This window comes from Embiotoca jacksoni, unplaced genomic scaffold (assembly GCF_022577435.1).
Source record: "Embiotoca jacksoni isolate LCO1_2020_lvr unplaced genomic scaffold, fEmbJac1.0.p SCAF_32, whole genome shotgun sequence".
NCBI classification, from domain to species: domain Eukaryota; kingdom Metazoa; phylum Chordata; class Actinopteri; family Embiotocidae; genus Embiotoca; species Embiotoca jacksoni.
The window spans coordinates 5,087,150-5,110,284 of NW_027185384.1; the positions used below are offsets into that span (position 1 = coordinate 5,087,150).

At 42.1% G+C, this 23,135-nt stretch overlaps 1 protein-coding gene across 2 annotated transcripts in view; it reads left to right on the forward strand.

Annotated features, from left to right (window-relative positions):
• Window positions 1-23,135, forward strand: part of tbc1d22a (TBC1 domain family, member 22a) — a 120,167-nt gene that overhangs the window by 63,404 nt on the left and 33,628 nt on the right. For both annotated transcript variants that reach the window (XM_069164779.1, XM_069164778.1), the window contains exons 10-12: window positions 917-1,023; window positions 13,260-13,335; window positions 21,533-21,660. In XM_069164779.1, coding sequence (XP_069020880.1) covers window positions 917-1,023; window positions 13,260-13,335; window positions 21,533-21,660 — 311 coding nt within the window. The remainder of the gene's footprint in view (window positions 1-916; window positions 1,024-13,259; window positions 13,336-21,532; window positions 21,661-23,135) is intronic.

A 23,135-nucleotide genomic window follows, 5' to 3' on the forward strand; every position in this document is an offset into this window, starting at 1 on the left:
CCGTCGTTGAAGTCACCCACTGGAGATGACTGGGGGGAACTCGTGTGCTCGCTGCTTGGCAATTGTTTCTTTTGTTCAGTCGGCAGTGTGTCTTTAGGAAACGTCCAAACCTAATTGCGCTTCCACTTATTTATCTTTCAGCTTATCTGACTTCCTACACCTAATTCTCCACAACTGTCTTTGCACTTGATGGTATCGCAGTTTACAAATGGCATAAGCAGTGAAATACCAACCCAAAAGTAAAAGAAAAAAGTGGGATCACGGAGGCGTTTAGTAAAGATAGGACTGTAATAGAAAGTACAAAGGCGACTCTTAATTAGTGATACGATTTGGACTCGTAATACTGAACTAAAGTTGCACAATTTTACATTCACAGGAAAATGCAGTATGTTTAACACTGTCTGTGTCTACACTATACAAAGTACACATGCTTTGCGCACAAAGACTGGTGCATTTTTCTTCACGTTCAAAGAAGCCGTGGAAAAGGTTGAACTGCTGTTCTTAAAAGATGATAATCATCCGGCTGCTCTGCTCGTCTTCCCACATGCTCAGCTGCCTCTTCGTTGCTTCGTCGCTTCATTTTTCTTCAGCTCCAGCCTGTCAGCACTTCCCTCCCTTTCCATACATCTCTTTCATAACCCACCACTGTACCTTTGTCCTCCCCATGCACCTCTGACTTCCTCGCCTCCCCCCCCCCCTTTCCCTGTCTGAACGGTGGGCTTATGACAGAGCCCTTGCTGTGCTGGAAGCTTTGAATTGCTCTCCTTGTCTCTCCTCTCCATTCTGTCTCTATCCCCCCACCGCCTTTGTTTAACTTTCCCCCCCGTTTGCTTTCAACCGTCACGCTGTCTCTTTTTTCTCTCCCGCACGGCAAATTCTTTACACCCTGTCGTTGTTCTCATTTTCTCCCCCCCAGAGGAGGAAGTGGAAAACTTTGATGTGTCCAGTCTTCAGGAAGAGGCTCTGAGGAACATCGAGGCTGACAGCTTCTGGTGCATGAGCAAACTGCTGGACGGCATCCAGGTAAGAGTGTGTGTGCGTGTGCGTGTGTGTGCGTGCGTGCGTGTGTGTGCGTGCGTGTGTGTGTGTGTTTAGAAGATGGAGGTTGTCTAAAAACGAACCTTTAGTCCAGAATTGGATCAAGTCACATTTCCCGATTATAAAACTGTTACTCAGCTACAACATGGACGGCCAGCACCACATGCTTCATTCTTTAATCTTCCCTTGGAGCAGACATAGAGGAGGAACTGAGAGTCTGCTCACTGATTCATCTGCACTGTTTGTGTTGACGAAACATCAGCCCGACATGCACACACAGCTGGCCAGCTTGTGTTAGCTACCTGCCAGGGACACACTGAATAAAGCAGAATCCTCACACTGTTCACTCAAAATCCTCGGCTTCATATTTCGTAGCCAAAAAAATAATATCTCTCCAAAAAAAAAAAAAAAAAAAAAAAACACAAGCAGAGCTCAGATCAGTGTGCAGTCTTTTTTTTTTTTTCAGCATCCTGAGTCACCACAGTGCCACATGTTGGGGCTGCAACTATTCACTGCTCAGTTTACAGGACTATTGTGACTCAAGGCGGCTAACACAACCAGCTATCATCCACATGGGGAGGGGGGGGGGGGACGACGACGCTATCTGGCCACCCGACATGCAGTTTGGACAGACCATAACTCCCACTGAGCAGCCTCTTCTCTCTGTTTTCACTGTTTACGGAGCAGCAATTTCCAAAGTAATCACACCTTTCCACAGGCCCTTTTTTTTTTTTTTTTTTTTTTTTTTTTTTTTTTTTTTTTTAAATGCTATAACTCGTTTTCCGGCCTAAAATCTCTCCTCGGTCGGTGTGCGTTTGTACATGTCACACTACAGTTGTATGCGCGGTGTTGCTTGTTGCAGGGTTCGGGTGGTCTGACAGTCCCGTCCGTTACAAAGGCAGCTTACCCTCCTGTGTAAGCATTATGTATGCAGCAGCTTTTCTGCGTGGGTTTTAGAAATGTGATTGCCTTGCATATTCTAAAGCAGGCCAGAGTGTCTGGAGAACAGATAATTGCGTACAGATCGCAGCACCACACTTCACTTTGTTTCATCATTTCTTCCCAAACCTCCTACTTTTCTTTCTTTTTTTTTTTTTTTTGCCCACCAGCTCTCTTAATCGACCTCGCTCTCAGCGGTCATGCTTGAGCCATCTGTCAATTCTAAATGCGCCTGCCTGCTTGGACTGGTGGTAGATTTGCCCTCAACAGCACCACTTGTATTTAGCATCCTCAATTCTGCCTCCATCCCAAAGTATATAATTACCATATCTCTTGGTGTGTTAGAATTAAATTATTAAGCAACAGAAAAGTTAAAAAAAATTGGTAAACTCCCTTCACTACTTCATTATATCTCAACATTTTTTTTTGCCATATTAGAGTTCCTTTTGAGATGCTTGCAACACCAAAAGTCACTTTAACGGCCCGGATATTACTGTTTGTGTCCATGACCATGTTTTAGCACACTTAGTGTGATCATTGCTTCTTGGCACCGTTGAAAAAAAAATCCTCTGCCAAGTCTCCCCCCGTCGGTTCAATGACCCAAATCTAAAGTAACACTTAAGAGAATGGCTGCAGCAGTTAGTCTTTAAATGTATCGATTGGGCAAGATTGTTATTGTCATATGGAAATTAGTGTTTTCAGGGTAAAAGAAACACCCTTGGTAGTGTAGTTTTAGTGAGAAAAGAGAGCAATGTCTCGACGAAGTGGCAAGGCACTGTGACGCCAGCGGTTGGTTTGTCAACTGCCGATTGGAAGCTTCGAGTCTGGCATCTCGGCCGTTGTCAGCTTGTTTTTTTTTGGAGCCCGAGGTGACCATATTTGGACAAGTTGGGGGAGTGAGGAATGGATCTGACTCGGAACTCAGGGATACTTTGCTCGGCCACTATATAAGTATATGGAAAACCTGACAGCAGCTCAGTCATGTCAATCAAACCAGACACGCCCGTAAACATATCCCTCTTTGAAGCCTGATATCTAGTTATTTAAGCATTATTTTCAGAAGGAGTGATTCTAACAAATGATACCACAATAACCAAAAGCTATTGCCTTAGTATTTCATAAGAGAGGTTGACGCTTTTTGAATGGGAGTCTTTTGCAGCCTGAGTTTTTTTTTTTTTTTTTCGAGCCTGTGTATTATTGCCCTTTAAGTAACTTCCAAATTGGCTTCACTTTTCACACCCGGAGACTACGTCCTTTTAGTCTATGACTTTCACCTTAACACGGGGTTTCTGTTCATTTGTGGTGTTTAATTGATAGATTAGTGAACTAAAAATATACTTAATTTTTCATGTCCCCACACTAAAGGTAATTAATAAAAAAAAAGGAGCTGATGTAAAATGTGAGCATCCATAAATAACTATCAGTTGGTCGGCTCTTCAGTCGGGAAATGAATAGACGCTGTGCCTTGTTGCCCCCGAGAGAGCGAAACAGAGCGAAGTGATGAGGGGAAGTCAGAGAGAAGAATAGAGTGTGTGTCTTCGTGTCTGCTTTGTTGTGCGTGCGGCTGTTGTTTGTCCCCGTGCTTGTGTTTGTTTGTGACCTTGGCTCCAAACTAATTATGTGCAATGCACCAGGGGAAGTCCATGCCCCCCTCCCCCCTCCCTCTTAATGCTTTCTAAACAATCTGACTGAGGCTGAGTGCCTCAGCACCATAATTAGTTGTTGATCCTTGCTCTGACCTCATCTCAAACCCTCTCACATCCACTACACACTATTACACTTAACTGAGGGCATGAAGGTAGAGGTCTGGGTTAGCGAGAAGCAGAGTCTGTCTGTGCAATTACATTTGGGCACTGCCTTTTAAGCACCTTATATATATATATATATATATATATATATGTACACACACACACACACACACACACACACGTATATATGTATATATATATATACATGTATATATGTATATGTGCACAGTTTCCTGTGCAGTTAGTGCCACGATGGTGTCCTCCTTTTTTTGACCAATTGGTGTGAAATATTTAAAGGATTTAATTGCACAACAATGCATGAGCAAACTTTTAAATGCGATGTTTGGAAACCACAAAATGGTTGGGGAATTGTTTGAAGGGACGTTTACTTTATCTCATCCATCCATGAAGCACAGTTGGTGTGCTTTTCTCGTAGTTTTATATAATTACCTGGTATACAGCTGAAAAACTTGAGAATTTTTTTTCTTTTTCTTTTGTAATACACTAAATTGGCCCATAGCTTCCATTTGAGTGCTTCACCACCATGCTTCTCTTTCACCAAAATGTGAACATTTTGGCTGTCAATTCAGTTAAGCGGGTTCTCTAATGAGCTGCTGCTTTAATTGGCAGCACTGCAGCCCCCTCCTCTAAAGAGCAACCTGGGATGAAAGATTAGAGAGATCGAGGCAATACTAATGTCTGTGTTGACAAAATCAGAATAACCGGATGATTTATTTGGTGGAAAAAAAAAAACTTTTCTTGTTAGTCTACACAGTTCTAGACCGCTGAAAAGGTCCTCAGATTTTTAATGGCTGAGGACGAGGAGAGCAATATTTTTCACTTTTGCATTTTCATCTAGCTCTCAACACACCCACGCACACTGGTTTTAGGGACATTGAGTGACAGTTTAATGGGTAAATTAATGAAGAGGGGCATTGTTTTGTCCTGGAATGACCTTTGTAGGCGCAGGTAAATGGACGGGCATTTGTGTGCATGTGTGTTTGAAACGGCATCAACAAGATAACAGCACACAGGCTATTTACACATCAAACAGAAAACCTGAATGTGCCATATGTAGTTCTGACGCGATCAAAACAACATGACTGAATCTGGGCCACTGGACTATAAGAGCGTACATTATTTAAGTTCCAATGTGTTTATTATTATTTATTATTCATGATTATGCAGTCATGTTATCCATTAGAGTGCTGTTAACCGTGCTTCTACATTAATAGATAAATGTGTTCATAATACGTAATTGTCCAAGAATTGATGAAAGAAAAGACACAAAAAAAGTAAATGGAGTTTCTACAGATCAGTACGTTTAACCAATTTGAGACACAACTCTGTTAAGTTGACCCCCATGTTGCCCCAGTCTTTCCAGCAGCCAATTAGTCTTGTACTGTGCTAAATTGGACAGCGCCTCTGGCTAACTTTACTAATTTATCTTGTTAAAATGGTTCCAACTCTGCCGTTCGACTGAATTTTAAATGAAACTGTCATCTCCGCTCAATATTGTGTTGTTGATTTAAATATGTCTTGTTAATCCCAGACCATAATATATTATTAATGTCTGCAATAAAAAGCAGTCAGTCAAAGCCTTAGTAATTTAATCTTTGTCACATTTTACAGTACAGACAGCAGCACCCATTGTGTGAGGCGGCGACATGCCTTCCACGCGTAGCCAGTGAGCTTGTGTCTTTACCTGCCAGGCCCGGAGAGGGAAATGAAGTCAAAAAGTTTAAAAAAGTCCATTATTCCTCCAGCACACCCCCGAGGGCTCTCAGTTTTAAAGCCAGCAGATGAAAACCTGCCTTTTATGCTAATTCTGCAGATATGCCTTTTACAGCAGGGGATCTTTAAATGTATTTTTTCCAGCGTAGTACCTAACTTTGAGAAATTTGATTTCGCCGTGGGATCTGAACCTATCATATTTCAACAGTAGTCTTGACAAATGGAAAATGTCTCTTTTTGGGTTAGTGTGCCATGGTTTGACTTCCTTCTCTGTAGCATGATGCTCACTTGTTCGGAAGAGCTGATTTTATTCATCAGACATTGATTTGTTACTTTTCAGAGTCAATCTTACTTACTGACTCGTGAACATAAAGCTTCTCTCACCTTTTTGCTTTGAAAGTTTGAGCAGGTGACAGCCGGAGTAATATTCAGTAGCTTTTTCAGTACGACTTTATGTACTGAATTAGGAAGTATACGTCAGGTACTCTTAAAGTAAAGAAAAAAGGCTATTTGGCACAAGTTTATTCACAAACCTATGTCGCGTGAACCCATCTGCAGCTAAGCCACCAAAAAAATTAAATAAACAGTATTAAATGAATGTAAAATACACAAAGATGAAATGGCCAACAGCTCCTTCTATCGCTGCTGTATGTCTGATGCTGTACATCTCTTTAGAACGAGCCAATCGGAATGCGTCCGCTCATTGTCAAGGTAACCATCTGTTTCCACGGTTCCTGCTAGAGATGAGGTCTCCCCAGAGTAGTGGCAAGGGTCCGAGGAGCGACGTCTAGCAGACGGTAGCCAGACCAAAGCAGACGCCATGTCCTGTTCTGGTTTTCCCGAGGGTCCCCGACCGTCACCTTCGGCTGTCACTCAATCCAGCACACACACACGCACGCACACGCACACACACACACACACACACACACACACACACACACACACACACACACACACACACACACACGTGCGCGTATATAGACAGAAGGAGTGATTCGCCAGCTGGTGTGTCTGTGTGTGTGACGCTCTACAGTATGCTTGTATTTGTTTGTCTTCTAAGTCTTATTGGGGAGCCTGTATTTGTAGCCACTGTTGAAGAACAACTTAGACTTAACCCCCCACACCTCCCTCTATTTTTTCTTTACTGGTACTCAAGAACTAACTGTTCACTTGCTGTCCAATATATCTCTGAAGTTGAACTCCGCTTTTGTTTCGAGATAGTCAACGTCATTCACTTCAACTGCGAATCTCCATTATGTTGGCTTATCTTTGTGCTTTTAACTGAATCCACTTCTTGTACTTCACGTGTACTTTCATGTGATATGTTATATACGTTTTTCACCTGCTATTTTTATTTAACAGTTGACTTAAAGAAAAGTACTAATTCGAGTCATGTAAAAGATGTTCCCAGGTTACGTTGCATTATGCAGTGGACTGATTTCTTATATGAGTAACACTGTCAATGTAACTGTTTCAGGTAATTAGAGAAACCATAGTTTCTCCAGCTAGAAAAATAAAGGATTGTTGGGTTTCTAACGGAAAGACATGGAAGAAAGATGTAAAATACCTCTGTCATCTTATCTCCTCTTGTTAAGAATGAAAGCATTTAACCTTCAATGTGAAAATGAATATATATATTGTAGACCCACGCAAAGGTTTATATATGCGCAGTCTACTATACTTTGTTCTAATTCAATAGTGAAACATTTTTGATATCCAACTTTAAAAAGTATATTCAGAATGATTTATTATCTGCTTATTATACGTATCCAAATGTGGAATGCTGTCTAAACACAAGCAGTTGTACAAGAAGTCTAAAATTGACAGCTGTCAAAACAATGTGCGGGTTTTTTTTTTGTTTCGTTCAGTGGCAGCTTTTGGTCGGTAGTTCTTAGACGTCATTTGGCAGTCTGAAATATCTTGACATCTATTCAATGGATTGCCATGGAATTTGGTACAGATATCCATGATGACTCTTATTTAATTCCTGGATTTTCCTTTATAGTGCTGACAAGGTGTTAACATGGTTGGTTCTTGGTTAAAATTGATTTGGCTTTGATTGACGTGATTTTTAGCGAAATGTCTCAGCAACTACTTAATTTAGACAAGATTACCATTAAGTCGAGTACAGACATTCTAACCCCCGTCAGGATGAATTGTCTTTGATAATTCCCCTCACTTTTCCCCCACCACCGTAATTGGATTTGTCAAAAACGTTGGTTTAGAACCAAATATCTGATAAATTAACAGCATTCCCATCAGTTTCAGTTATACCTTGGCAAACGCTGACATGCTAAACTCAAATACTTAAAATGATAAACATCAGCAATATAGCATTTAACGTGACGCCCTACCTTTAATCCAGTAGCACCAGCTGAATGAATTTCTCTGCTGGGCCTCAAATGTCTGGATTACCAACCTTCTCGTGCTGCCAAAACACATTTAAGCTTACTGCTCTCACAATCAAGGCCGCGTATGCTCATACAAACTCAAAGCTGCGGTATGAAAACTGACCAATGCTCCTGAAGGTCTGAGCAACTGTAATTGTCTGCACCACCTCTTACTGCTACCTGTCATCTCTCATAAACACGTTCTGCTTCTCTCAATCTTTCCCTCTTACCCATACCAGAGTGTGACACATCATTGCCCTGTCCTTCAGTCCTGTCTGTAACACTCTGTCTGTTATTATGTAGCCTTTATCTTGACCTGTCATCTCTGTCTTTCCCTCTCTCCGCTGTCCCCATGTGTCTTTCTCTCTCACACACTCATACCCTTGCGGCATTGTTGTGTTGCATCTGTCCAACTTGCTGATAGACATCCGATGCCACAAAAGGAGGCAATCTTAGTCCAGCATGGAGCCATTGTTGGCTCTAATAGAATGGGCCGAGAGGTGAAGAGGAGCTATTGATTCAGCTAACTGAGAGAGGAGAGAGAGAGAGAGGGAACAAAGGAGGAGAGAACGGGATGCTGTTGACACCTGGCTGAGAAAGAGAAACACAAACTTCAGTTGTGATGTGTGTTCGCTCGCTCATGTGGGTGAACCGGGGCAGTTCCACTTACTTGCTTGGTCAGACGTGGTGGATGGACAGATGGCAGCAGAAGAGGGGAATGCATGAATAATAAAAGGAGCGAAAGTTGATTTCCTCCTGTTGCCTCAGCTGATCAAAGATCAGACACATTGGATGTGACAAAGAGAGGAAGTGAATCTAAGAAGGATGAGGATAAAAAGGGAGAAAATAGAAAATGGGACAAAAATATATGAATGAAAAAAGGAGGGAACAAGGGAAAATTATTGGAATGAGGAGAAGGTGGTGAGGCGACAAGTTGAGTAAAAAGGAAGGGAAGCAGACGAAGACACGAAGGTAAAAATGAGTTGTGAATAATGGAAAAAAAGAAGAAAAAATGAGAATTGAGTAAAATGTATTTTAACGCCATCACAAATATGTCAATTATAGATAAACAGCAATCACTCACAAAATAAAATGCAGAGCAGTATGGGGAAAAAACAACCTAAACAAACAAAGCAGAGGAGACATAATGCAATGTTCAAAACAAGTCTAGCCTCATTAACACCAACAAAGAGATGAAATAGGTGGGAGAGGAGAAGAGTTAAAGACGGTTATAAAAAGAAGTGAGAAAAGTAGATGGATTAAGATCAAGAAAGCAGAGCGGAGAAGCGTGAGATTTAAAGGTGATGAGAGGAAAATAAAGGGAGTATGGAAAGAGAAAAAAATTAAAGAGGGAATAAGGAGTAAACGATGAAACGATGAGAGGAGTAGTTCAAGATGAAAATGGAGAGAGAAAGACAGAGGGAGAAACAGGAGAGATAAAGTGAGGGATGAGATAAAGCGTTAAGCGTTCAAAGAGTTATGAAAACCGCCTTAACCTTAAAATGCATTACTAATTTGTAGTGGTTGATTCCATAACAAGGGGAGAAAGAAGCAAAAATCCACTTTCCCTTTAATATCTGTAGAAGTATAAATATCTCATTAGTAGAATTGGATAATGTTAAGAAGTGGAGCCAATATTGCAATAATGATATATCAGCCAATATTCTTCATATACAAATACTGGGATTTCTAAACGCACATTTTAAGTAATGATCCCTCCGATGTGGGTATAAAAGGCAGGATATTTTCAAGTTTATTGTCCACACTGACATCAGTCCACTTTAACCTTACGCTTCAGTGGGATTTTTATAATTATTACAAAACAAATTATAATACTGCATTATGTTCTTTCTGTCTTTCTTTCTGGAGATTTGTGTGTGCAGCCTCAGTGGCTATGGCTGTGCATACAAACTATCTGCTGAATCTACACCGCTCATTTTGTTCAAAAGAGGCATGCCGTTGTTGATTTTGCCAGAAGATAAAATCTATACGTTTCTGTCTGGCGGCAAATGTTTCCCTTGAGAGATGTCAAATGAAATGTAATCGCAAACAAAACCAAAAATCAGAGTATGCGGGATCACCAATGAACTAAAAATGATGAGTCATATCCTTAACAGCAAAATAATTTGTGTTCCTTAGAATCAATCATTTTATAAGATGCATTATGCAGATTGTGAATAAACACACAGATTGGTAAAGTGGTGGGGATGAGGGAAAAATATGAAGACAGATATGAAGTCAGAAGGTGAGACAAAGGTACAAGAGACAAATACACAATAAAGAGAGAATTAATGTGTAAATAAGAAATATGTAAAACAAAACAACAAAAAAAAGGAAAGAATTGACTAAAGGAGGAGGACCAAGAATATGAATTTGAGCCATTGACATGAATATACAACTTAAAAATACAATAAGGTCATTTTGAGAGACGGGAAGAGGGAGGGGGGGGGGCAGTTGATTAAGGCCAGCAGCTTCAATAATGCAAATGTAATTACTTGTACTGGCGCTCACACTAGCTTAGCACCTAACCACATTAACATTGGGGTGGTAGAAAAAGAGAGCGGTGCAGAGGCTCCGGACAGAAAATGGAGACAATGAACAAATGTAAACTCACAAAAGCTGAAGTAAGTTTAAAGGTAATTTAGATAGTGAAAGGAAAGGTAAGGCAGAGGAAATTTGAAATTACTTAGGGAGGAATAGTAGAAAGGATGACAGGAGGAAGAGTGGGTGAATTGTGAGACAAGAAAAGAAGTGAGAGGAAAAATATTTAGCACGAAACCAGGCAGGTGCTATGGAAAAAGAAAACATTCGCGTTTCAGGAGGGTCGGAGCTTCACCGTTCAAGACCGAAGAGCAGGAGCACAACCGGGTGGGTTTGCTGGGCGTTCCTGGGATTGTTCACCCTGAATCTGTCCCCAAGGATACAACTGTCAACACCGAGATCTACTGTGATGTCCTGAAGCGTCTGAGGGTCTCTAACGGCACAACGCGAAAGCTCACGGCCTCAGAAACATGATCAGACATCTCCCTTCCCTCTCTTGTCTCAATTTGACTCCAAATTTGATACACAGTCATTCAAATTCATGTTAGAAATCGCAAATGCACACATTCCACTATGCACAAAAACGTGCGTGACACGCGCTGACGACGCGATTTTGAATAGTCACTGGCGAAGGTTTTTCCTTCCCCTGCTTCACGTGCGTCGATGTGCTGTGATCGGTTTACGTGCAGCAGGAGCAGTCTTGTTTTGATCGTACCATCTGCGTCCACACAAATGATAACATCACCGGCAAAAGTTAAAATGGGTAAGAAAACGGATTACACAGAAGGCAATAAACGCGAACGAATGGCGAGAAGAGGAGGAGCAACATTTGCGGACAGTAGAGGAACGTATGGATTGAAAGATGCTCGAGAGATCGGGATGTGAAAACAGTTGGGGGGAAGGGAGTCTCTGCCCCGCCAGCCGCCGATGGACTCGGGGAGGACACAAGCTCCTCGGTCCTGCTGCGCCTGAAGGACAACTGGAGCTGTTTATTGCTAAATGACTTCTCTTGCCCCTCTCGTTTTCCTTCTGATTCTCTCTCTCCATCGCTCTCCCTCTCCCCATCTGTGGGATAGTTTGCCACATCAGCTGTTTCCAACCACACTGGAATGACCCCTCAAGGAAACGTAATCCCCGTTGTGTGTGTTTGTGTGTGTGTGTGTGTGTGTGTGTGTGTGTGTGCGCGTGTGCGTGTGTGTGTGCGCGTGTGTTTGGGGGTACTCGCACACACAAAATGCTTATGTGCTGTTCTCACACGGATTGTATTCTGCAAGTCCAACCAGCTGACGCTGCCCACTCACACTGAGTATATTCAGGTTCGGTTATTATCATCATCATCTTTAAAAAAAAAAGTCCAAACATATCAGACGCATCAAATTGTTTAATTATACGGCTTGAAATTTGACATTTTTTAGAGATGAGGTTGCGAACCGCAAACGACTGGCTACTCCCAGTCCCCGTCCAAGTGTGGAAGAAAATGCATGGAGGCGACAAAACTTGCACACAAAAAAAACAAAAAACAACAACAACACAAAAAAAGCCTTCTGTAGAGCCATGTTTAGTTTGTCCCTTCTGGGCCGCTGTAGAAACACGGCAGTGCAACATGGTAGTGCAACATGGTGAGCTCCGTGGAAGAAGACGTAGATATGAAGGGCCCATTTACAGCTAACGGAAACACAACGATTCCTTAGATGATTATACGAAATCCTACGAACTGGATCTGTAATTTTATAAACTAAAAGGATCGGGAACAAGAAAAAATACCTTCAGGTTATTTGTGTAAAGCCACGAGCGCCACCGCCTTGGTCATAGATGCTATTTTTAAAATTTTGTTGCACTACTCTGGCCCGTCTCCAAACAACTAGTGTTACTAAAAACAGCAAACTAATACCTTTCAAATTTAAGCACACACGGCAGCAACTTAATAGTTAAATGACCCTTCAGGTGATCACAGGCCTGTAGTCCATCTCAATATTTAGCTGTACTTCCGGCTTCATAAAAACACAGACCATTTGATTTTAAATCTGCCTTTATCCAGGTTTGACGAGGGACGGTAACTATTTGAAAGGGATCATGGAGAAATAAAGACCTCCATCCGCACAAAGGAACGTTTTTATTAATCCACCACTTCATTTCAAATTTGAGCCCGGGGACCCATGCGAGGCTCGCCTGTTACTTTCACAGAGACACATTCACACTCGGCTATTTACTTTGTGCTCGAGGCCAGAGCCACCCCATGTTTCGTCATGCCGGTGTTAGTTAGGTGGCCCATTTCTTTATTTACTGCTTTTAAAAGAGGACTCGGGCTTTGCGCGAGGTGTGAAATGGGCCCTGGCAAACGCCAGAAGTCTGCGGAGAGGCTCCTGCGCTCGTCGTGAAAATCTGTCCTCGAAGCGAAAATGTGAAATTTCAGACCCTTCGAGATGCTCTGTGATCCGCTGACTCTCGGGCCAAGTGGCTGCACAACATCGATGTGAAACAAACGCTGTTTGTTTTCTCGACAAGGGATCAATTTCACAGCTTGTCGAACAAATTACAGAAAAATATGACAAATAGTCCTGTAATATAATATCTTTTTGATCTCCTTAGCTTTGTTTTTTATTGCTTTTCTCTGCATTTTGTTGTCATGTGGCCACAACGTTTCCAGGAGTGTTATGTGCTCACTGGCCTGACCTTCGTATTGCTTATGATGGTGTTTGAGGCCTATTTGTTTTTTCCCTGTATTCACATTGGGAGTCAGCAAAAGGCTTAAAACACACACACACTTAAAAAAACAAAACAACAACATTCCAGACCAACTATTTTGAAGCGGGTTGGAGACGAAGCCTCAGTTCGTTCTGACTCCGTCTGATTTTTTTCTTCTCCTCAGGACAACTATACGTTTGCTCAGCCAGGCATCCAGAAGAAAGTCAAGGCCCTGGAGGAGCTGGTCAGCAGGATTGATGGTGAGTCATCTGCCTTGCCTCCATCCATCCATCCATCCATCCATCCATCCTTCCACCCATCCATAAAGTACTGTCTGTTCACAGCTCCACCATTTGGACTTGATTTCCACTCACTTCTTCTTCTCTTTCCTGTCGTTGCTTTTCTTTTTCTTCTTTTTTTTTCTGTTCTGTCCTGCCGTTTCATCTTTTTTCCATTTCTTCGCTCTTACCTCACACATTAACCCATTTTTGCCAAACGCAAAATTACTCTTAAAATCATGATACGAAATCAGCTTTAGTTTGTAAATTAGTTTGTGAAAATTTTGAGAAAATCTATTTGATCAAATGTTTCCCCCGTGTCTCTTGTGTTTTTGTTGTTTCATTGCCTAAACAATAAATCTATGAAAACTTGAGAGTTCGACGAGGGAATTCTGATGCATGTATGACCATTTTAAGTTCGGAGTCAGTACGACCTCTTTGTCCTGAGACAATAATCTTCCACATTCCTCTCTACCAACGTAGTCATTCAGTTCATTTGATCTAAGTGTCTTGAGTAAGCTCATGTTTATGCCCTGAATATATAAAGGAGGAGGGTTTGAACTTAACGGACACTCTGCGAACTAAGAATAAATACAAAAAAAAAAAATGCATAAAGAAATAAAAAGTAACCCGAAACGTGCCTTAACTTCGACTTCACACTTAAACTCTTGTTGTTTTCACGCCATTATTTCCCAGCGTTTTTGTCAGCTTGCAACAGAACGACTCCACAATCACGACTCAGTAATTTTCCCGCCGCTCGGCGGTGTGGAAACGTGTGCGTGCCATCAGCGCAAAACAGTGGCGTGCTGAGGCCTGGAAGTTAATGTATGCACCCCGAGTGTACTCGTACGCAGCTCAATGACATTTCACACACACACACACACACACACACACACACAAACACAAACAACTCAGTGTTAATTAGTGGAGCTACTTTTCCCTCCGAGGGCTCCCCAGTTTTTTCTTTGTTTTTAGTTTCCTTTTTTTTTTTTCTTCTTCTTCTTCTCAAAACAGTATATGTGTCATCCGGTTTGAATAATTTCCCATCCGAATTTAAAACGTGTCTGGCGTTTCCAGCGGCCCACGATGCATTGTGCAAAACAACCGTCTTATCAAAGCAGGCTTTCGTACAATGGTCATGTTCTCGGCTAACCTTGGTGCTGTCCAACTATCCTGTCACCCGCTCTGTCACCCAGGGGGAGGGGAGGACTCAGCCGCTGCATTCAAATGGGTAGGGGAGTGTGTGTGTGTGTGTGTGTGTGCGCGTGTGTGTGTGTGTGTGTGTGTCAGGGGAAGTTAGTGAGTACGTGCTGGCATGTCTGTTTGCATGTGCAATTGTGAGACACAAGAACGTTTCCCAAAGAAAGGACATGCACGTGAGAGCGTTGATGCATGTTGTTGTTTGTAAAAAAAAAAAAAGAAAAAGAAGTGTGCGTTTGTGTTCGTACATGTGTTTGTGAGAAGATTGTATGAAGTGTGTTTTTAAAAAAAAAAAATTTAATCTGTTTATAGAAACGTGCCACCGCACGCCAGCAAAGACATACAAAAGTGACTCGACATTTTTTTACTGTATCTTATTCCATAAGTGCCCCGTCATCATAGCTGGGGCAGAGACATTTTATACCTCGCTAGCTTGACATTAGCAGTTCTAATGACATCACAGATAGCTTTTATCTTGTGTTACGGGATTGTTTTTCGCCCTGCTGTCGACATAGCATCTGTTTTGGGAACAATGGCGTCTCGTCTCCTCCAGAATTACGCATCAGCGCTTATCAGATGCAGGGTTGTCCTGAGTGCTGTTGTATTTTGATAAAAGGTGGGGGTCCTCTGTTTTCATAGCAGGCGGATGATTTGGCAGAATTGTACCAACACGGGTTTCTCACTCCTCATAGAAATACATTTTTACATTTTCTTGAGGATTTTTATTTTGCTGTTTGTTTGCTTTGGTTTTCTTTATGTGTAAGTGTTTCTTGTAAGATTATTTTGAGAGCACCGATTCTTGACATTTCCATCATAAATTGCATTCAATCTTGAGACAGTAATCTTCGCTAAAAGGGAAAAAAAAAAACAACAACAAAAAAAAAAAAATCACATTTGCTGCTAAATGTTTCAGCCTCGTATCAGTTAGATATCTGATACTGGGACATTAGTAGTTGATGGAGTATTTAAGACAACGGAAGGAGACACGGATGGTGGGAAGGAGGATGTTATTGAGCTCAGTTCAGTATTTGATTGCATTAATGTGTTAGGTCAGCTGGGATTGGACGTAGAGTAGGTCATCACTCTGTCTCACAACGTTTTATGTCCAAAGATGAGTTCTAATGAAAAGATTTAAGTCACTTAAATTGAAACCATATTATTTAATCTTCATAGGTTTGCTGCCCCGGTGAGGCTTCATACGGCTGTTGCTCGATGACAGTGAGATTTACTCGTGTTAATCGAGCAAAAGTTCTGTGTTTTAAAATGGAACCGTGTTGGTGTGGATGTAGTGTAGGGATGGAAATGGGGTACCGAAGGACGGGGCGCTTTTCGATGGTAGCGATGACAGAATTAATTTGGTCAGTGCCATACAAATATTGAAGGTGGGTACTCGGCCTTACTGCCAGATTCAGTGAAAACATACATGTGCTGTGAACTCACAGGAAATAAAGAAAACAGATTATTACAACATTTGTATGACCCTTTCCTCACCATCCTTTACCAGCTATGCCTTTTAGCTTAGTCAGCAAAAGGTTCTGGATTGTTCCTCTACAGTGTTCTTCCTTATTTTACCCAACCCTGTAAGAAGAACTTCATCCACTGATGGAAGTGATAGTGAGTAATAAGAGAAAGTTGACAGCAATTGTATTTCTTTGATACAGTAGGCGTCACTCTACTGGACAGTTCAGAAGCAGCTGTGAGGTCTACCAAAGTTAAAATGGCGTGATTTTTTTTTGTTGTTGTCTAAAGCCATAAATTTTCAGTTTTTAAGGATACGGTTTGATAGCCATAACGTCACCAGTTTATGTCCTGGAACCGAAAACACTCCCTCCACTCAGGTTGGTAAATGAGTGCCAGTGTAGGGTCATGCTTTATACGGCATTCACGCCCAGCATTTCTAGTAAAACAAAACTAAACTTGTTTTTACTTATTTATATTTTTTGGCGGAGCACTTTAAGTTGTCTTTGAATCCGGCCCGATTGTGTAAGCCCAAATTAAACTTGAAGTAAGGAGGCCAGACAAACTGCAAGTAATTGTTAAAAGTCCAAGATATTTATTTGCCTTTCCTTTGATGCTTTTAGGTTGAAAACAGCTACTGACATTGCTGGCAGCCTTTTACTTTGAAATGTCTTTGTTTCGCCGTCTGATCGCCCCCCCCCCCCCCCCCCCGGGACACCCCCCCCCCCCCCCCTAATTATCCTCCTGTTATAAGTGACGCTACCTCCCGTTAGCCTTGCTTGATACTAGCACATGTACCTCCTCAAAAGACAAGCCACTTTGTCGGCATGTGATGCTTCTCCGATCTCTTTATCGCTGTCTCTTTGTTTTTGTTGCATGCGACGCATTTGTACAAGTTCATCAACATGCATATTGCCCAAAAGGTGAATTTACTTATGCAAATGAGAGGCTCCACTTAGAGCATGCGGTAGCTGGATTGCCAGACTGTATTTCAGAGGGGGAAAAAAAAAGGCTTCAGTATGTTTTCATGCCTTTGAAAAAAAAAAACCTTAAGATAATTTGCCTTTCTGTAGCAGTAGGTGCCTTTTGAGGTGGCCGTGTATTTAATGCGCGTGGCATTTGGCGTGTTAACGTGTACCTCCAGCGGAGTGTGTTTTGCTTCGCTGCTGGGTTTTTTTTCTTCATCTTTTGAAATTTGAAAGGAGGTTTTGAATATTGCACGGCATTTCTTTAGCGTTCATTACGTTAATGTATTGTTGTCGTGAACCGTCGCGCAGCTATACATTGTGTGTATACGTACGTACGTACATGACAGGCCAACATTAATCATGTGTACGCGCACCGTCTACAATTTTCAGAAGTGTTTCATCTGACATGTCACACTCATGCAAGTGCAGAAATAAAAGATGAGGGCTGCTCTCGTGCCGGTTTCCTTGCACACGAACCACGCCTCATACTTCACGTTGTGATCTTGGGACGGTTTATTGTGTGAGACGAACAAGAAAGCTGCAGCTGGAGGGAGATCCCTCAGTCCACTGAGATTCTTTACATTTAGCAGGTGGTTTTTTTTTAATTTTTAAAAAAAAAAATGTTTTACACACTGACGTCGAAGGGTTGGGTACTGGAGACGCACAGAGCGATCGGGATGAAGCGTTGAGGTTCAGGGTCGGAGTGGCGAAGCAGGACGAGGTGAAACTGGACAGGCAACCCGCGCCGACGTTATTATTATTTTTGGAGTTTACGGATCTTGCTGAAAAAGCTTAGTTGATGAACTTGCACACTCACTGTGCCCTGCATGCAGAGAGCTCAGCCTGACGTTTGTTGCTCTTTCTTGGATTTTGAAAGTTTAAATTCAAGCAACCCTTACCAATGTTAGCTGTGATAGTAATACATTTACCAAACTCAGCCTTCATCTTAAAAGCCTTCTCTCGTGTCAAATTAGAAGTAAAAAAAAAACGTACGCTTTCAAAATAAAACCGGGTGTGGAAGCTAATAAGCCAAAGAGGCTCATGTTGAAACCAAAATATTGTCTATTATAATTTTCTTTATCCTACTTATGATACTCGCTATACACTGCAATACAAGAACGATGTCATTTCTTCATTCCCTTGTCGTAAACATGGATCATCACTTGGGGATGCTGACTCTTTTCCTGGGATATGCGGTCTCATTTTCTTTCACCTTATCATGCGTGTACCCATCGAGTGTTTAGTTAAGATCCCGTCACAGGCTTCACCATGAGTCTGCTTGAAACACAATCACCTGAAAATGTTTTTTTTTTTTTTTTTTTTTTTTTTTTTTTTTAAGCAACTCTTGAAGCTAATGCTAGCTTCATGAGCTAAGCAGCCACAGCTAATAACTGCTGCCAGAAGCAGTTTTCATTTCCGCCTGCAAAATCCACAATCGCTGGCAAGAAGCAAGAAGCCTGCTTTTGTCCACCTCTGTCTGACAGGGAAGACATATTGTTTTAAACATTACTGACAATTTCAAGTGATAAATCTGCTTCAGCTATTGCTGTAAACCGCTGATGTGCTGGAAAGCTTGTCAAGCGTAGCAACGGTAACCATGGCGGCGGGGCTTAGCCAATGAGCAATTATAGTTAAAGGAAAAGATCTGTACAAAATGACACGCATACACACATCTGACTTAGTGTGCAAGATCAAGATTACAGAAAATCAAACACAGAAAACCAGGCCAGATTGTCTGGTTAGTGTCTGTAGTGTGATTTATTTCAAGCTGGCACGGGTGAAGGAAGAGCAATGGATAAAGGTTTCAGTGAGATGAGTGTCTGCAGTTAAAATGTGCAGTATATTTTCTGAAGGATGAATCAATTTGAAGAATTGAGAGCTCGAAAAACAAGCATTAGACAAGCAATTTCAAAAATACAAAGGCTGCTTTGGACTGAGAGCTCAAGATGGTAAAAGGAAAAACAAAAACCGTTCAGAGAGTGGGAGAGAAAATAAAGTGAAACTGTAATTACATTTTATACCAAGGAGCGTGAAGTCGGGCAGAATTGGCCTCATCGGCAGAGCCCTGGAAGCTCACTAGTCACTGTACGACCTCTGACCTTCCGCTGTCCACCCGCCGCGGGCTCCGGTCCACCGTGGAGAGCAAACTTGCCGGCACCGTGGCCTCCGTCCTAAACTTTAACCAGCAGTAGGAAGGAAGACAAGACTCATCAGTCAATCAGTGTCTATGAAACGTGTCATTTTCAACCTCACTCTGCCTTCGGAACTATCCAACCCAGCATGCTGAGCAGGGAGCCAGCTGGAGAGCAGCTCACGGTTAGAAAGGCACGAGTTCTAGCACTTCACTTCACTGTGTGGGTCCCCTCTTCCTCTTCCTCTCCTCTCCTCTCCTCTCCTCTCCTCTCCTCTCCTCTCCTCTCCTCTCCTCTTCACCTCCTCCCCTCCTCTCCTCTCCCTCTCCTCTGCGATAACTCCTGATGACAAACGACTGTTCCCTCCGCCAGCCCCCCACCCCCTGCCGTGCACCGCCTCCTCTATGAGTTTGGTGAAATCGCTAATATTAGGCAGAGCAAGTTCATTAGTGCAATTTAACATTGTCTAAAGTTGTTTTAGACAACTTTCTCTCTCCTCCGCTGTGTGGCAGCGAGCTCAGATCCGTCACTATGATGCATTCGCCGTTAATGAGCTTGCCTTGTTTATGCTTTTACAGCAGCATGTGATAATTAAACTGCAGATAGGAGTGTGAAATAATAGCTTTGTGTTTACTTTGCGCCGTGCTCATGCGGTGGGGTGTGCGCATAATTGTTAAACTTACATGTGAGCAGTAGGAGACAGGTGTCACTCAAGTGTTGGCTGTGTGTGTTTGAGAGTAATAATGTACGTGGTTTTGGCTGGAATTATCTGACATAATGTTTCACCAATTAAAGCTTTATTAAAGGGGTGTGTGTGTGTGTGTGTGTGTGTGTGCGTGCGTGTGCGTCAGTCAGCCCTGATTAAGAGCAGTGTGTGAGAGGAGAGGATGCTATAGTTCCTCCCTAACTGGCTTTTCTCATAGATTCCCTGACAGCTCTATAATTACAGCTCTATTATGAAATGTGTGCGCCCGAGCGTGTGCGAGAGAGAAAGAGAATGAGTGTCATGGGTTTGATGACTAGGAAATAGGGAGTCGCTGAATTCTGAGTGGTATTTTTAATCTTTTGTTATGTAAAGAAGCATAAAACAAACATTTATCAAGACCACGGAGATGAACAAAGGCGGCCGTTCTCGGTCTCACAGCCCCGCACGCGGGGCGCTTTCTGCTGACATTTCTGCCTCTCGCCCGTCCTCCTCTGCGAGCCTTCGTTGCCGGCACGCCATGCCATGACACCGGCATTGACACGGACGCTTGAAGTTCACATTAAAACCACACCGAGACGGCTTGATGCAACACGCGGCCCTCTCTCTGCGCGGCTTGTTTTGTTGGAGAGACCGAATCGTAAGCGAAAACAAAACGTTCGCCAGCTGATCATGTAGAAGTCACAAAAAGAATGCACGAAACACCCTCCGAGATAACTGTCCTACTTGCTGCTGTCGCAGGTGGTCGTTGGGAAATTTGGTTTTAGTGGTACATGGTATGAAAGGTTTGGGAACCTCTGGTGTACAAAAGTTAGAAACCATACACCTGAAATATAACACTGTAGTTTTCTAATTGCCCGAAATCCCATGAAAAGTTTTAAAAACATCAATGAACCGTTCTACTTCCAAGGAGGCCGACGTGTATCAATCCGCTCGGAGAAATAGTTCCAAACAAATACTTCTGTTTTAGTAAAAAAAAAAAAAAAAAAAAAAAAAAAACACAAAACAAAACAAAGCTACCGTCATTAGCTGTCATAGGAAATTACTTGTTAAAATGTTTTTGATGTGTTACAAAAGATATAAACTGAATATTTGCCGGTCTACTTGGTAACCGCGAGCATTGTTGTCATTTCAACAGCCCGTTGGAAAAAAAATGCATTCTGTTGACTCCTAACCTAACAGGTTAGGAGTCAACAGAATACATTTTGAATCAGCTCTTACTGGAAGCAATGATGTCAAAGAAATAATTAACACACCCTCAACTCTACATATTACATATATTCTGCTGTCACCTCTGGATACCATTGACCTGTTTTATATGCGCTTCATTCCGCACCACAGTAACATGCGATTGCTTTGAAGTGTTGTTTAATAATACAATTAAACTTCCATTTGTCATCTGGGTTTTGCTCTACAGCCTTGCTCAGACAATTTTGATAGCTCTGTAATTACATGGCTATTATGTGGAAAACGCTGTGCGTGCGAGTCTGACTGCAACAGTTATTAACAGAGAAGGGTGTTATGAAGGGATTTATCTGCACGCGTTACTGTCTTTATTATATCTATATCCAAACAGACATTTGTATCTCTACCATTGTTTTTGGGGGTCTTTGAAGCTGTGGAAGCTTAATTTGTGTGTGTGTGTGTGTTACTGTTGGAATTTGACCGTTTTATTTTTTTGTTTTTTTTAATATTCTTTACGATTCATGTTTTGGCAGAATCCGTGCACCGCCACATGCAGCAGTACGAGGTGGAATACCTGCAGTTTGCCTTCCGCTGGATGAACAACCTCCTGATGAGGGAGCTGCCACTTCGCTGCACGATCAGACTGTGGGACACCTACCAGGTGCAAACACACACACACACACACACACACACACACACACACACACACACACACAGCAAAGCTCCTGTATTTGTGCTTTTTGTTATCTGCTCATTTCTATCTACCTGCCTCTGCGTGAGATTTCAGATGCGGGGATATTCGCATCTATGATTGCTTCAGAAGTAGCTCTTTTGTGTTTTGCAGCTATTATATCATGGCCAACCCAGCAGTATGATGTAACATAATACAGATCTTTTTTTCTTTTTATAAAGGCATTCAAACATTGCAGCTTCCTCTATGGTAATCTTAATTATACTGCGCCCTGCCGCCTAAATGTGCAGCTTGGCCCCATCACACAGCCTCGCTACCAACTTAATCTTTACACTTAAAGAGGACGGTTTTATTTGTTCAGTGTTAGCACAACATTATATAGATTAAGGCGGTGATGAGGAGGTCTAAAAACTTTGAATGATAAACAGTTCTGGAGAAAAATGAGTTAATTCCGGAATGAAATCGAGAAGTCAAAAGCTCCTTTCACCTGCAGAACGAAAGTTTTAGCTGATTTAGCGTCTGGTTTAATTTCTATATTGTGGTTGCCGTGTTTGTCTGTGTGCGCGAGTATCAAAGTAAAGCCTATTACTGTGTTGATCTAGATGTGTAAATGTGAGCGAGAGAGCAGGATCTTAATCCCATTCAAAACGATCTGGATGTGTTCATCCTGCTGCCCTATGACATGTACACAGAGCTTAATAGGCAGCACCTACAGTCAGGCCAGATTGTTAACCTCAGCCGGTCTTGTCAATAACACCTAATGTCTGCTATTGATTCAGTGAGGTGTGTGTAAATGCTGGAATGTGTGCTGAGGCTTGAGCCGAGTACATATAAAGGATTTTCCACTTGATGCAGAGGTTTAAAGGTAAAGGCATGTGATCACATCAGAGTGTTTGATTAGACTTGAAGAGGAGTGAAGAGTTGAGGTAGGCTTTGAAATGAGCTTCTCCATTGGTGGCACCTCCAGCTGTGACAGGTGTTTGCACAAACGTGTATGTATCTCAGTAACAGTGTCTGCCCTGTTCTTCTTCCTGCTGCCTGTTCTCGGCTCCTTCAACATGACTCCCGAGTTCCTATTCCATCCTTTTCTTTTGATATTCTTCTTACTTCTTATTAAAATGGGATTCTATAAAATGCAGATGTACCTTTTCAAACTGTAGATACTATTTGGTGCATCATTTTAATGTTTGCTTATCTCTAAACGCTGACATGGCAAGTCTTAAGTCTTAAACTGCACATTTCCAAACCTCTGAATTCGCAGTGTGAAATGTAAAATGCAGTGAATGAAGTTCACACTTATGGTTGAATGAAGCTTTCATGAAGTAGAATTAGCCTGGCTCCGCCCAGCTATTGCTCACAGCTTGAGTCTTTACTGTGATTATAGTGTTGAAACTGTATTCGCATGAACGTTTGCTCTTGGGAACCAGTGACTAGTGGGGGTGGCG